The 15,208-nt window shown below is 34.3% G+C and overlaps 2 protein-coding genes across 2 annotated transcripts in view; one reads left to right on the forward strand and one right to left on the reverse strand.

The window, feature by feature from the left end:
- Positions 1 to 1,129: 1,129 nt before the first annotated feature.
- On the reverse strand, positions 1,130 to 8,091 carry LOC106073746 (uncharacterized). Its single transcript, XM_013234375.2, has 3 exons — positions 7,986 to 8,091; positions 5,797 to 5,862; positions 1,130 to 2,313 (listed from the first exon to the last, which is right to left on the reverse strand). The coding sequence occupies exons 2-3, from the start codon at positions 5,819 to 5,821 to the stop codon at positions 1,187 to 1,189; spliced, it is 1,152 nt and encodes a 383-aa protein (XP_013089829.2). The 5' UTR covers positions 5,822 to 5,862; positions 7,986 to 8,091; the 3' UTR covers positions 1,130 to 1,186.
- A 6,605-nt stretch (positions 8,092 to 14,696) lies between these two features.
- Positions 14,697 to 15,208, forward strand: part of LOC106051324 (neuronal calcium sensor 1) — a 107,173-nt gene continuing 106,661 nt past the window's right edge. Inside the window, exon 1 of the mRNA XM_056042859.1 lies at positions 14,697 to 14,813. The gene's annotated coding sequence lies outside the window, so the exon portion shown is untranslated. The remainder of the gene's footprint in view (positions 14,814 to 15,208) is intronic.

The following is a 15,208-nucleotide window of genomic DNA, read 5'->3' on the forward strand; positions in this document are numbered from 1 at the left end:
CAGAAACCGCTAAATATGTAGGTTTTTATTATCTCAGATATATGAACACGATATTTCTCCAACACCTATTATCGAATCATGTTGAAACTTAAAACAATTATTTATTGTACCTATCAAAACTGGAATCAATAACTTCCACATTATTAAGTTGTAAATGCGGAGTTCTTTCATTTAGGTGAGATATGTTTTTTAAAAAAGGATTTTTTAAAAATGCTTTTTTTTCTGTTTTTTCCTGTTGTCCCTTTTCTCTATTGCAAACTGTTCTTTATTACCTTTATTCATTTTTTTTTTGGGGGGGGGGGGGGAGCGTTTATAGTTTACTGCACATTGTATAGTTATTCAGGTTCAGCCTTGTTCACCACAGCGCTTATAAGTTGTAAAAAAAGTGAATAACTTTATGAATTAAAGTTATTTATTTATATTCATTATAGGGAAAGGAGTTGCAGTTTTATATTATTGGAACCTGGATCACAAAATTGACAATAACTTCATAACTTTTTCTTTATCCCAAAGTGCATCAATATCTATGTACAGAAAGGAAATTGAATTTTTGGCCACCGTAGTGATAAAATGTGTACTGCTTGTAGTCTATATAGTTTTAGTTGAAATTAAAACTTTATTGTACTCGTAGTTTTAATTTAAATGAAATAAAAACTGTATATTCTTTGGGGGGAGGGAATAAAGTATTTTACCGGCTAGGCGTGAAGAAACATAACTGCGTTTCAGTTTTGCAATCTAATTACTAATGTTACATCCCTTATTTAACAAAATATATTGTAGTGGTGGACAACTGTAATCGAACTGAATTTGGACCAATAAAATTATCTTGTCTTATTTTACTTTTAACGAATCTAGTTCCTTTTATTTATTCCATTTGTTTATCACCACAAATTTAATACGATTAGCGAAGCTGTAAAGCATACGATATGTGAATCCATGAATATACCTTGTAACTTACAAAATAAACTGAGTACAAAATGTTATGCACCATTCAATGTAACAATGTTTATACCATTACTTTATCAAACATTTTTATACGACACTGTGTGTGACATTTTATATTATATAGCAATACACACATCGCATAATTATTGTTACGTGGCGACAGAAATAAAAACATCTACATTCAATATTTAACATAAAAAGAATAGCTGCTAATTAGACCACATGACCTGTACCGCTATAATTAGACCACATCTCCTATGCCGCTATAATTAAACCCACTTTGTTCTGAACATCCAGTATGAACAAGTTGGTTAGCCCACCAGCCACCGAATCCCACGCAGTGGACAAAGGCTCCACTGCTTCCTGGACATGTACATGTAGTGTAGGTAAAGCGCTTTCTTTGTCTACCATTGTCCTGCTTGTCTTTCCACTGACCGATGCTGACCTGCTTCGGGCAGCCGTGAGGATGTGACACTATAAAGGTCAGCCTGTCCACGTTTCTGGTCTTATCATATTTGTCGAAGACACGTTCCCAGACATCGTAATACTCTTGCCAGAGTTCCAACAACTTTGGACCTTCATTTGCGTCACATGTCACCCCTCTCAACCTACATAAGTCGGTGTCGGGCTTGGCGTCCACAACTTTCACCTTATCGATAATGACTTTTGGACTCTCATCTCTATCATAAAACAGCCGAAAAGACGTGTAGCTTGCTTCAATGGGATCGAATACCACATGCGTGGCTGTGTACACGTCAAACTCCCACCATATTCTGCTCGGGAATTGTGACTTTTGACAATTTGTACACCAACACACAGTGCATTCTTTGTCTGGGTCGTTATCTTCATCGTCATTTATCACGTGATCATTATCTTCGTCTTCATTCATCACTTCATTATTATGCTCATCTCCTTTCGGCACTGGATCTGTATTTAGATCTCCATCCGTTACAGGCTCGTTACGTTCAGAGTCACATGCCCCTGGTTCATTATCTTCATCATCATCTGTCACCGATTCATAATCTTCATCTGACGGTGATTCAAAATATTCTTCATCAATTTTTTTAATGACATCCCAAGCCATTCCAGTCCCTGATCTACTGCCTTTAAAAAATGGATACGGTTTTGTTGTGTTTGGCCAAAACTCTGGTCTGTTTGGGCTGGTCTTTTCTAGATTTACTCTAACTGTCAATCCTGCCATAGCTTTAATCAGATCGTACAAGTCCTGATCTCGATGGTTGGCTGGTAGATGGTTTAAGGTGAACTTGTCTATATGAATAAATGCTTTGTGACCCGGATTTTTTTTACAGTTGGCGTAATGTCTGTGTAGATCTGCTTCTTCTTCAAACTCCTGGGTCTCATGATTACCTGATTGAGATTAAAACAGTATTTTTTTTTATAAGTATGTAGTTGAGTAAATATTAATTGCTTATATTACAACACAACTTTGTAAAGTGAAAAAAACAAACAAACATAAGACCCAAAAAAAAACAACAAAAAAAAACAAAACAACCAAAGAGAAAAAGGAAAAATAAATAAGAAAAACACAAAACAAAACCCACTCCCCCCACCCCCTAAAAAAAAAAGACACTCGCTAAAAGCAATTCGAAAAAAAAAGCGATCCACACATAAAAACACAATAAAACAAACAAATAATATATTTCAATATGCCTGGTCACGTGACATGGTTCATGCTCCTGGATGAATGAAGAACCTGTTTTATGCTCTAGGATCTCTCCGGAAGAAAGAGTACTGACATAAATTAGTCCCAGTATGTGGAGAAGAAATGTACCAATATCTTATCTTATAAATTACAGACGCAGTGGCGTAACTAAGGAGGGGGGAGGGGGGGGGAGAAATTTAAAATCCCCCCGGGCCCCCACCTAGGGGGGGCCCCCAAATGGGTGTCCGAAATTTATTTGTAAATACATAAATTAATATATTGGATTGACAAATAGTGTCAACGGGTTATTTTTTTTTTAACATTTATGGATTAAAAATTTATCACAAAGACTAAACCTAGATCTAGGTCTATCAGTACGTTGAATTTGTTGACATTTTAAAAATATTTTTTCCCAAAGAGATCAAAGTTTTTTTTTAAAGTTTGTTTTACATTTTAAACTTGTTGCCACGAATAAAACTGCATGATATACAGCGAATTCCAGGTATCTTGTTACCTTTACTAATAATAGATCTAAATGGCGAGTATTTTATGGCTACACTAATTAACCTTGAAGCAAAATTTACAGAATCGAGTATAACAGATTCAAAAGTTATTCTTAATAATGCTAGAATAGTCCATTATTCGGGTTTGGCGTCTATAATTTCAGAATTAAACTTCACACTCGAGTTATTACCCCTCTATTCATCTTTCCTCAATCCAATGGAAACTCTATTTTTATTTCCATCTAATCCTTTTGCTTTCGCACAAAACATAAACAACAAACAATGACGTAATATCATATAATATTAGCACATCCTTCCTTTTGAAGTTATTATCACACCCTTCCTTTTAAAGTTCTTAAGAGTGATATCTACTAGCATTTGCGGGGCCCTATGCGAAACGGATCGCGCGGGGCCTAGTTTGGGTAGGGATGAGCATAATGTCAATATTATTTTTTTTTAATTAGAAAATAGGCCTACTTTCGTCTTTGCAATACATTTTTATCAAATGAAAGCTCGCAATGCCACTTTTTATTTATAGGTACCCCAAAATGTCCATTTCGTCTATTCTTAAGGAGATTTGAATAAATTCAAAAAAAGTTCAGGACTTTATCGTATATTTTGCCTTTTCATGAGATTTCCTGGAGGCCCTGGAAAATCAGGAGGTCGCGAAAACCCTGTTATTTTATATACGTTATAGGGTTTAATTTAATAATGTACACTTAGAATTAGCGCGCGTCCTATGAAAGCGCGGGGCCCACTGCGACCGCATAGGCTGCAGTGGCCTAAGGCCAGCCCTGTCTACTAGGAACTTTAACAATTCGTCCACTTCTGGTTGTCTTGACTGGCACAACAAGTTCTCTAGACGTTGGTCTATAACTGTCTGTTTCGTTTGTTCCAACAGTTTGCAGTTCATTGTCTCCATCGGTATCATAGTACCCAGAGATGTCTTCATCGAAACTCTTATTCAAAAAGCGTTGATTTCTTCTGTATGTTTTTCCGTTTGTCTTTATGATGTAAGATCTGGGTGCTGAATGTTTTTTTTATGACAACTGCTTTCTGCCATGTTTGACCTAGACGAACTCTCCGACAGAATAATCTTTAGGTAGTCTTGCTTTTGCATTGTATTTCACTTTGTTTTTCATCTGTCGTTCGTTGAGTAATGTCTCTGCATTTTCAGCCACCGATGGTTTCAATAGTTTCGGATCAGTTGGAATGATTCCCTGAGTCTTCTGCTCAGCAGTTGTGATGGTGAATACGGCAGTCCGCTTATCGGAGTATTTCTATACTCGAGCATAACGAGATATGGATCTTTCCCACTTTTGTATGCTCTGAATCCTTTTGCTTGCGCACAAAACATAAACAACCAACAATGACGTAATACCATATAATATTAGGACAGAATCTTCTTCATGCAGTGGAAAATTAAGATTTTTTTTGCCTATCTTGAATTCTGGTCAAAGCTCTTGCGCCCAAGTTCGGAAGAAACTACAAAAGTCTGGACTGCATATACGGGAAGCTGCTAAAGAAATTAGTACCCTTTCATGCTTTCTGCAAAATGATGAGAAACTGACAAATACCCAATCCATCAAAAAAGCAAAAGAAGGTAGTGAATACTATGGATTCCCTGTAATCAAAACAACCAGAAGAAAGAAAAGACTTGATGGGAAGTTGAGTTCTAATGTAGGACTGTCAATAGAACTGCAATTCAAACGTGTTGCGACAGAAGTGCTGGACAGATTTCATATGGAGATGAAGGTCAGATTTCAAAGGCTGGAAAGAAAATGGATACCTTTGTGTTTCTTCTAGAACCAAGACACCTGTTAGATGAAGACCCGCTTATGACAAACTGTGCTACTTTTCCTATTTGTATGATGAAATAAATGGAAAATCGCTTTTTCAATGATGTCATTGATGCACAAGCACTTTTCATCAACAAACCAGTAATACAACCACCAATAGACATATTGAGGAAACAGCCTTCATATGGTAATTACGTGTGCTCAAACTTTGCAACCTCCTCCGAATACCGCTAACTCAGGCCACTCCCATTACGTCATGTGAGAGATCATTCTCAAAGCTCAAGTTCATCAAAAGCTATCTCAGGAGCACAATGACACAAGAAAGGCTTATCATGGCTTTAATGCCAGTGAAGTCACAAATACCACAAATTGTATCGATGTGGATGATGTTATAGATGTCTTTTCTGCACAGAATGCACGACGTGAAGCGATATCAATTGAGATTTGTCACTTGTGCATTATTTAACTAATAAACAAAGGTATTATTCATTACAAGAGTCTTGATTACTTTTTGTTTAGTTTACTGATATACTGAACCAATTTGATTTGGGGCTTATATATTTTTGCGTACATTATTCCATGTCATATGTCGAATGTCAAAATGCAAGGGGCCCCCAAAGAGGTCAATCCCCCCGGGCCCCCAAATACCTAGTTACGCCCCTGTACAGACGTACCTTTAGGAGAAAAAGGATTATTAACTCTAAACCGCCTGTGGCATTTGTGGCATTTTTAGTCTCTAGAAACGATCTTTTCCCTTTGCGACTTTAAAGCGTATCCTCGTCGTAACCCAGTGCTTCCAAAGACAAGCCAACATTCTTTAAACCTTCTAGCGTCACTTCCGGTTTAATGGAGGAACATTAAATAAAATTAGACCTACGATATTTACCATAAAACTGATCATCGTCAATCATTGATGTTTCCGTGCCTGAGTTGCTGCAAGTCGGTTGACAATCTGAAAAAGAAGAATGTAGACATTATGCTGCACCTATGTTCATCTACACATGTATCGTTGAAATCATCCTATCAATAACAAATATTGAAATGTGAAGTGACTTCTACTGCATTATCTAAATTTTTCTTATCTGTACACCAAACTTCGTAAACTTGAAGCAAACATAGTTTATAAACTTGAAGCATACATTGTTTATAAACTTGAAGCATACATTGTTTATAAACTTGAAGCATACATTGTTTATAAACTTGAAGCATACATTGTTTATAAACTTGAAGCATACATTGTTTATAAACTTGAAGCATACATTGTTTATAAACTTAAAGCATACATTGTTTATAAACTTGAAGCATACATTGTTTATAAACTTGAAGCATACATTGTTTATAAACTTAAAGCATACATTGTTTATAAACTTGAAGAATACATTGTTTATAAACTTAAAGCATACATTGTTTATAAACTTAAAGCATACATTGTTTATAAACTTAAAGCATACATTGTTTATAAATTTGAAGCATACATTGTTTATAAACTTGAAGCATACATTGTTTATAAGCTTGAAGCATACATTGTTTATAAACTTGAAGCATACATTGTTTATAAACTTGAAGCATACATTGTTTATAAACTTAAAGCATACATTGTTTATAAACTTAAAGCATACATTGTTTATAAACTTAAAGCATACATTGTTTATAAACTTAAAGCATACATTGTTTATAAACTTAAAGCATACATTGTTTATAAACTTAAAGCATACATTGTTTATAAATTTGAAGCATACATTGTTTATAAAGTTGAAGCATACATTGTTTATAAACTTAAGCAAGTGCATTACAATATTGGTATTTTGATTTCCTCTAAAGTAGCCGAGGCTATTATCTAGTCTACATGTAGCATTCGTTTTCATGCGTAGTTTATTTTCAGACGGCCTTAGCAGTACTTGTGGCCCCGGGCTAGTTGTATATGCAAGGGTGATTTTATTCTTAAGTGTTAGCTATCTATAACTACTCACAGCTTATCGCATGCCACATTCGCAACTCCTTTAAGGACACCTTAACTGAATGTGAGATTAAGCTGAGTAACAACTTACACCCGAAGTAACTGGAGGGAGGGGTGGCTGAGTAGTAAAGTTTGGTTTGGCTTCCGAAACGAGGGTCCCGGTTCGAATCTGGGTGAAGACTTGTATTTTTAATTTCGTAATTTTAAGGGCGCATCTAAGTCCACCCAACTTTATTGTACTTTACGTTAGTTGGGAGGTCAACCAGTTGGTCGTTGTGTTGGCTAAATGATACCCTCGTTTACCGTCGTCCAAGGAAACAGATGACCTTCACGCCATCTGCCCTAGAGATCGTAAAGTTATATTTTACTTTAAAGTAGGTGATTATAGGTAACTTACTTTAACAACAATGACGATGAAACAACATACACTATTTTGAAAATAACAAAAATTATCAACAATTATTAACAATTATCAACAATTATCAACAATTATCAATAATTATCAACAAATACAACAACTTTGAAAATGCCAACAAAAATAATGGATAGAAATAGACAGAAATGATCTAACCCTGACCTTTTTTGTCAATACAGGTTTGAGATTGACCACAGATGCAAATCCGAAAGAGAGAGAGAGAGAGAGAGAGCGAGAGAAGAAATATAAATAGTGAAAGTAGCCTTGAGATTTATAATTCATTATAAGTATTTCTTCATGCTGAATGCTCTGGCGACGATTAGAAACAACTTGTGTTAGTACCTTGTGCTATTCAATGCTACAATATATCAACAACACATTGAATGATATTAGAATTCGCCGCTTTAAATAGATTCAATTTGAAAATTTACTAGTTTGGCAGATTTTCTTTTTAAAAAATTGAAAAAAAAAACATCAACATATTTCAAATATTTCAAAAGTTTAGATGACATCGTAGATTTTAGTATTACCTGCAAGTCTACGTCTGTTTCAGGTAAATCTCTACTCTGGAGACTTAATACTTGTGAATCTGCCAACTTAACTGTCTAGAGCTAGACTATATGGTAATTTATTTATGTTTAACTAAGAAATACAATGAAAATCTCATTTATATACAACAATGACATAAGTTTATAAATCTTACCTTGCTTTTTATGAAGTGAACATCTAATTCATTCATATGTTGTTATAAGTTATTCATTAAGTTCAAGGTCGCTTGATAAGAAACTATTTGTCACCACGCTATAAATATCCCAATCTATTGACACTAGGCCTCTAGCCTAGACCAATATGTAGAAATATCGCTGTTGGGCATTTCCAAAATGTCTACTTTAGTTTATCGGTAATGAAACCCACCATCAGTTTTGTGCCGACTGTCACGTTTAGAGCTTGAAAAGCGCTGTTTAAAAAATAGCGCTAAAACTGCCAGCTATTGTTTCTAAAGTAGCGCTTTTTTTACACTCTGGCCTATTACGTGGACAGAAGGTCATGGTCTGATCAACGCAATCTCATCACAACATCAAGACACCGTTGTCATCTGGCACTCTAACAAACATCATCACACTGTTCAATAGTAAGTTTGTTGTTTGTAATGTTCACGTCAAAGAAGAAAGAATGTCCACAACCAAAATGGTTCCTAGTCTGATCCGTTGAACGAAGACATTGTATTTGATATTGTTTTGAAAGTCTTTGGAAACGGTCACTAAAAAGGTGACAATGAAAGCATTGCACCAACTCTCTGGCCATGATATATTCAATTTGGAAAACTGGATCTGGAAAAGCCCTTGTACAAACTTAATTTTGTAATAATTTTTGAGATAACTATTAAAGTTCAATTATTTTAAATTGTAAGTCTGGTTTCAGTACTTCATAATCCACATGAAAAGTCAAGCTGAAAAAAAATCTAAATCTTTTTCAATTGCACTGACATCTTGAATGTTTCTTTCAAATTCACCCTACAGTTCTATTAGGTTATCTTCGTATCTCCAAGTTGTGTCTATCTTCTTAACACTGTGGGAATTGAAACTTGTGAAATACGAAGTGTCACTTTTAGTTAGCTTTTGTTAAAGAGAACAAGTTTTGCTGTAGTTGGAAACCTTTAAGGCAACTTCAGATAGCGTCACAAAGTGTTTTTTTGTTTTCTTGTAACATTTCAGTATGACATTGCCACGTGGAGTTCACATTGCAGCTTTATGCTATGAGAGTGTTTAAAGTTTCTAGTCGCTCAATAAAAAGTGACATTTTTATAACCTGTATTTGGTTCGAGTTCTTCCATTCTTTGTAGGGATATTTGCATTGTCGAAATTCATTTTCGACATCTGGACACTAAACTGCGTAAACTTGAAGCATATAAACATCAAGCATACATTGTTTTATAAACTTGAAGCATACATTGTATATAAACATTAAAGCATTGTTTATAAACTTGAAGCAAAGTAAAGAACTGTAACTTATTTAGACAGAATAGTTACTTTGGTTGCTTCCCTTAGATTATTATAACAAGTAGAAGCCGTACGGAGTCAAAAGGTAGTCAATTTTTGGGGTATTTTTTTTTTACAAAGCTGATATTAACTCACACTGTCTGTCTGTCTGGTAAAAGTATGTACACGTTATTTCTCCTATCAAGCTGAAATTTTGCACACTTATTTCTTTTACTTAATAGCACAAATACCAATTTTTAAATTAACTAATTATCTATTGGCAATTAATTATTTTGTTTGGTATCTCGAAAAAGGAAAGAACTGAAGTGGTGGTTCTATAAACCTAATTAGTCCCCTTTATAGATCACAACTTATAAGTAACTCTATATAGACAATACACAATCCTCTATTTTTCATAGGCGCCTCACTAGCAAAGTGGCTAGGATGTTGGTTTGAGGAGGTTTGTGCCATGAGTTTCATTTCAGGTCGTTCTCTCCCCCCCCCCCCCCCCCATTTTTTTTTTTATAAATGCTCTTAAAAAGTGAATGTGGTCAAAATGTACCCAGACATCCATTACTATCTCAGCCCCACCACCCCCCCATTTTTCTCAACGGGTCCAGATAAGTGATAGGACCATAACGTAGTGAGAAAGCTAAAAGCATGAAATAGCACTAAACAAAAACAATTGGTAAAAATATTTCTAATCACACAGATGCATTGTTGTCGGTCTTGAATCCCTAGATCTATTACCAATCTAATGACATGACTGATCCAAACTAATTAATACAATAACACTTCGTCATAGACATATATTTATTTATGTCTATGCACTTCGTATAATCTTTTTTTTTTTTAAGTAATGTTTCATGTTTTTCATGTTTTTCTAACAGGTTGAAAACGAGGCTGTCAAACTGGGTCTTTTATAATTTTATATCAGCTCGTTCCTTCTCAATTTAATATGCACTCTTCTTACTAAGATGAAGAGTTCGTTGGGGACTCCAGGAAAATGAATTTCCGGATCTCAGAATGCTGGAGAAACTAAGCCAACAGCCCAGAACGCAGACAACCTGGCGTAAACATTTGCTTTAGAGAAGTGTCGCACTATTTCATTGGTTTTCCTATGTAGCACCGGTTCAAATAACTCCGCTCTAGATCTTTCATATTTCAATTCAAGAAAACCATTGACTTAATTTAAAATCTGTAATTTTCATATATATGTAGGTTCAGTGGCGTAGCGACCAGGAGTTAATGATGCTGGAAACTACAACCATTAGGTGCAGGATTACTTTGAAGAAATCAACAACAAAAAAAATGATGTGTTCACTGTAAGAATTCTTATATAATATTACTTATCAACCGTAGTAAATTTATACAGTTATACAATTACATTTCGGCCAAGTATAACTTAAAAAAAAATCAATATTATAAAGTTGCAAACGTTATTACGTTAGTCTTGTAGCATGAAATCTAATAAAGAAAAGTAACTCGAAAATTGGCCGCGTTTCACGGAATATAACTTATAAGGATTAAAGGAGTAGTTATAGAAAAAAATGAAAAATATAAGATGAAAAGTAAATAATAATTTATTGAAATGAGTACACACAATAAAAGTACTTTATCTAATTATTTTTGTTTTTAAGCATTTTCCTTATGACGTCCATTATTAGTATGTACTTTTACTTGTTTAAATACACGAATTATTATTATAAGTAAACCTTTTCTGTAAAACATTTTGTTTATTGGTCTTATATGTAGATGTTACATTTTGTGCATAAATTTTAGAATTTTGTTTTTGGGGCTTCCATAGAAACTAATGACAGTTGCTTTCAATAAAATCCTTATGTTCGTTCGTTTGACATGTGAGCACAAGATACAGGCCTCCCAATAGGTCTACGGAAAACAATAGACAACCTAAATATCAGTAGCGGTCTTAGGGGGTGGCAAGTGGGGCAACCGCCCCGCGCCTGAGGGGGGCCCCGCGATCGGAGATTTTATTGTCATCAACTTCAAAAACCAAATCAGTTGTCATAAAGTAGGACTGGTTACCCAATATTTTACCACTACCTCCATGATACCGATTACCATTCAAGCTCTTAACATTACATTTTTGGTTTCGAAATACTGTTCAGTTTCGGTATAGACAGCATCTAATGACCTGTCAATTCTAAGAGGCTATCCTCGTTGAACAGTTCACAATAAAACATGTCGGTGGAAGCAACCAATCCCAATCGTATATTTCGTATTTAGACATCGACGTCCAAACGGATTTTATTAGGAAAATTCATAGAGATAAAGTTTGAACTACCTTTTGAAGTATGAAAATTGTATATAAAAGAGTCATTTATAACCTTTGTAGAACTTAAAATTCTAATTAAAAAAAAATATATTTTCTTAAAAATGAAAATTACAAAACAAATATACAGTGTTTTCTTAACTTTCGCTATTGATATGTTCTAAGACAGCACGTGAAGGTCAGATTTTCGCGGTATTTAATTTCATATACGAATAATATTGTCGGCTATAAACTGTACCACAGGACATCTCCAAATACTTAAAACCTCATTGGGGCAGCTGTTTGAGACAAACATCCATAAAAAAAAGCAAACACGATTCTAGAAATAAGAAATCACCCTTTGGGTCAGGATTTTGTGATTTTACCATCACAAAAGAAATACAAGACACCGGTAGCAAAGACAGACAGATATTGATACTCTTTTGTACCCCTGGCAATCAAATCATTAAATAGGAACAATCTGATATAAACTTAGTCACATGTAAATTATGAGAGTGAGTCTGGTGTGAATGTACACTTTGGTTTCTTATAGTTATAATGTTTTTTGTTTGGTGTAATGCACAAATTGTAAGACAAATTTCCATACGGACAATAAATATTATTATTATTATTATTATTATTATTATTATTATTATTATTATTATATCTGTGAACACTGAAGATTAATCTCCCTTGTTGGTATCAAACAAAATAATATTAATTACTATTAAGTAATTGACTAATTGATTAGTGTTTTGTATTGGTACATGTCTTGTCTACGCAAATAAATAATTGTGCAAAGTTTCAAATTGATTTGAGAATGGAGAAATAAGGTGTACACACTTTTTACAAGACAGACAGATAAACATATAGACAGACAGACAGACTGAATGAGTTGATATAAGCTTTGTGTTAAAGTTACTACACATTCAAGTTATCACAGTTTCCTTAAGAATCATGTTCCAAAGACCTGATATACTGTTCTGTCACAAGCGATTACAAGCCAATAGTCCCATTCATTGCCTCAGAAACACATTGCACGTGACCTTCTTGACGTTTATTTTTTTTTTTTGTTGAAAAGAAGTAAAAAGAGTTAAATAGTGAAAGAAAAAAAAAATGAAAAAAAAATTGTTTTGTTACTGAATAAACTTATAAATAATGTCGCTAAGATGAAAGTCACTAAGATGAAAGTCACTAAGATGAAAGTCACTAAGATGAAAGTCGCTAAAGATGAAAGTCACTAAGATGAAAGTCACTAAGATGAAAGTCACTAAGATGAACTTCAACGTTAAAATGTGTAACAAACGTAAGACATATTATGCAGTAACAAAAAGTTACAGACAATAATCAACTCATCCTTCATTCTGTACACTTGATATACCAAAAGAGCTAGTTTATAGTTATACAGCAATACATGGAAATCTCCAACTACTGAAATAGATTTATGAACTACCCCTGAAAGTTTTCTCCGCTCACTTCCCTATCACTAGCCCGGTGGCCAGTCACATGACTCACTCTTACAAGTTTAATTGGTTACGAACTGTCAAGTGTGTCAAGGCTCGACATGTCAAATTGATATCAAAGTAACGCAATATCCTTTGACCAACATGGCTATATCGCCACTTGTCAAACTTATTTAGGTGACTGCAAATGACCTGACCCGTCACAAACAGGAAACCACTCAACTCTTCTAAGCTAATCAGCAGTTTCATAATCATTGGGTGGGGGGGGGGTGAGAAAAACATGAGTCCCCCCCCCCCAACCCACACCCACACTTGTCAGCTTCTAGAGAAACAGCTTTCTTCGAAAGTGAGATTTTTATACAGAAATCATCAGTAGTCTGATTACATTTGTCATCACCTGCTGGTAATACTTCACTGGCCCAAAGACGAAATAGACTCATTAAAAAAAAAATCCTATATCACTCGAACATGTAAGTTGCAGCTTGACCCAAGATAACATATAGAAATAAAAACCATAATTTTCAAATACAAAAACAAAATTTAATAAAATACTCTGAAAGACACAAAGATAAGGGCACATTTCTCGTTCCATATGCTAGGACAAATTTGTACAAATACTCCTTCTTCCCTAGCGCTATTAAAGCATGGAATGGGTTGCCTGAGCTAGCCAGGAAAACCAGTGACTTGGCAGAATTTAGGTCATTGGTTAATATGCATGATTGAATGCATGTCGCGTAGGACGTAATCATCTTCTTTTTTGAAGTAACGTCTTTATTATATAAGATAAGATAATATGAGATAAGAAGATATATATATATATTTTAAACAATTACTTTCAGAACTAGAGACACCAAGAAATGTTTTAAAAATCGCTTATATTGAGTGAAATTGCATTAATGAATTTAAATCAAGCATAACTGTACACATTTGCCTAAGTTACTATCCTGGTCTGATGAGTCTGCTTTTTTGTTGACTAGAGTCTCATTCACGTAATGGGGGAAGAGTAGCGTTCAATCGCTGTCATAGCTCTCATTACTGCAAGGTTTATCTCCGGTATTTCCAGTAGGTTAGTATGTTTTCAATATAAAGTTAAAATAAGTAATTACAATTAATTGATCAACTAATTGGTTAATTTTTTGATTGATTCATGTGTTGTCATCGACAATGGATAATTGTGCCAAGTTTGAATTTGATCTAGGAATGGGAAGTGGGAGAACTAACGCTTAAAAGATTTGTACCAGACAGAAAGAAGGAGTGAATTGAAGCTAGGTTAGAAATACATATGAAGATCTAAATGTTATCAAAACAATAAACTGAATAAAGCCCTATATTTTGTATGTTCCACTATTATTATGATCCTTCAAGGCATTGTTTTAAATGGTGTTTTTGTTTTAAATGAAAATCGGTCTGCATATGTAAGTTTAAAAATAAAACGATCTATTTTTAAGAGACAAAGAATCCGCCACATCTGTATTTTAGAAAATATGGCGAAATCTGATTTTCAATAGCGCTTTTAGTTTTAGGGATCTAATCATAACAGATAGACGCTAGGCCGTATAAAACGAAACAGTGGCTTTACCCCTTGTGACGTCTTGTCAAACGCCGCTGAAAAGCGCCCATGTCCACTGCCCTGACTTTACTAAATCTGCATTTTTAATCAGCATGTTTCAAGTGCAATTTTTTAATGTTGTTTTTTGAAACACAAATGTATAGGTGTTGAACACATTTCGATCCAAAATTTTAAAAAGCAATAAATCAAAAAAAGTATTCATCTTTCAAATATAGAAAAGTGGATCTGGTGAAATAGTTTTTAAAAAGTAAGTCTTTAGATCTAGTTCTTTATAATCGATTAAGCCTGAGTTTCATTAATTCTTTCCTAATACTAACACAGCATGGATTGCCTGAATCAGCCAAGAAAACGAATAACAATATCTAATAGACGCGTAGGACGTAGTTTATCTTATTTCAAGTTATGTAATAATATTCTTCTTTGAATGGATGTGTGTCATTCAGAAAATAAGATAAAACTTTATCAGCTGTCTTAACATCAGCTGTCTTAACATCAGCTGTCTTAACATCAGCTGTCTTAACATCAGCTGTCTTAACATCAGCTGTCATTTTATCTAAGATTTAAGTTTTTTTTCCACAAAATCTTGAGCTAGATCTAGTTTTAAACAATTCTCTTAAAACTCTAGATCTAGATCTTTAAGAT

Source organism: Biomphalaria glabrata, chromosome 9, assembly GCF_947242115.1.
Source record: "Biomphalaria glabrata chromosome 9, xgBioGlab47.1, whole genome shotgun sequence".
NCBI lineage: Eukaryota > Metazoa > Mollusca > Gastropoda > Planorbidae > Biomphalaria > Biomphalaria glabrata.

Coding starts and splice junctions, on each gene's coding strand:
- LOC106073746 (XM_013234375.2), bottom strand. CDS start 5,821: ATGATTGACGATGATCAGTTTTATG. Junction 2,314..5,796: donor TGACGATGATCAGTTTTATG/GTAAATATCGTA, acceptor AATCTCAATCAG/GTAATCATGAGACCCAGGAG.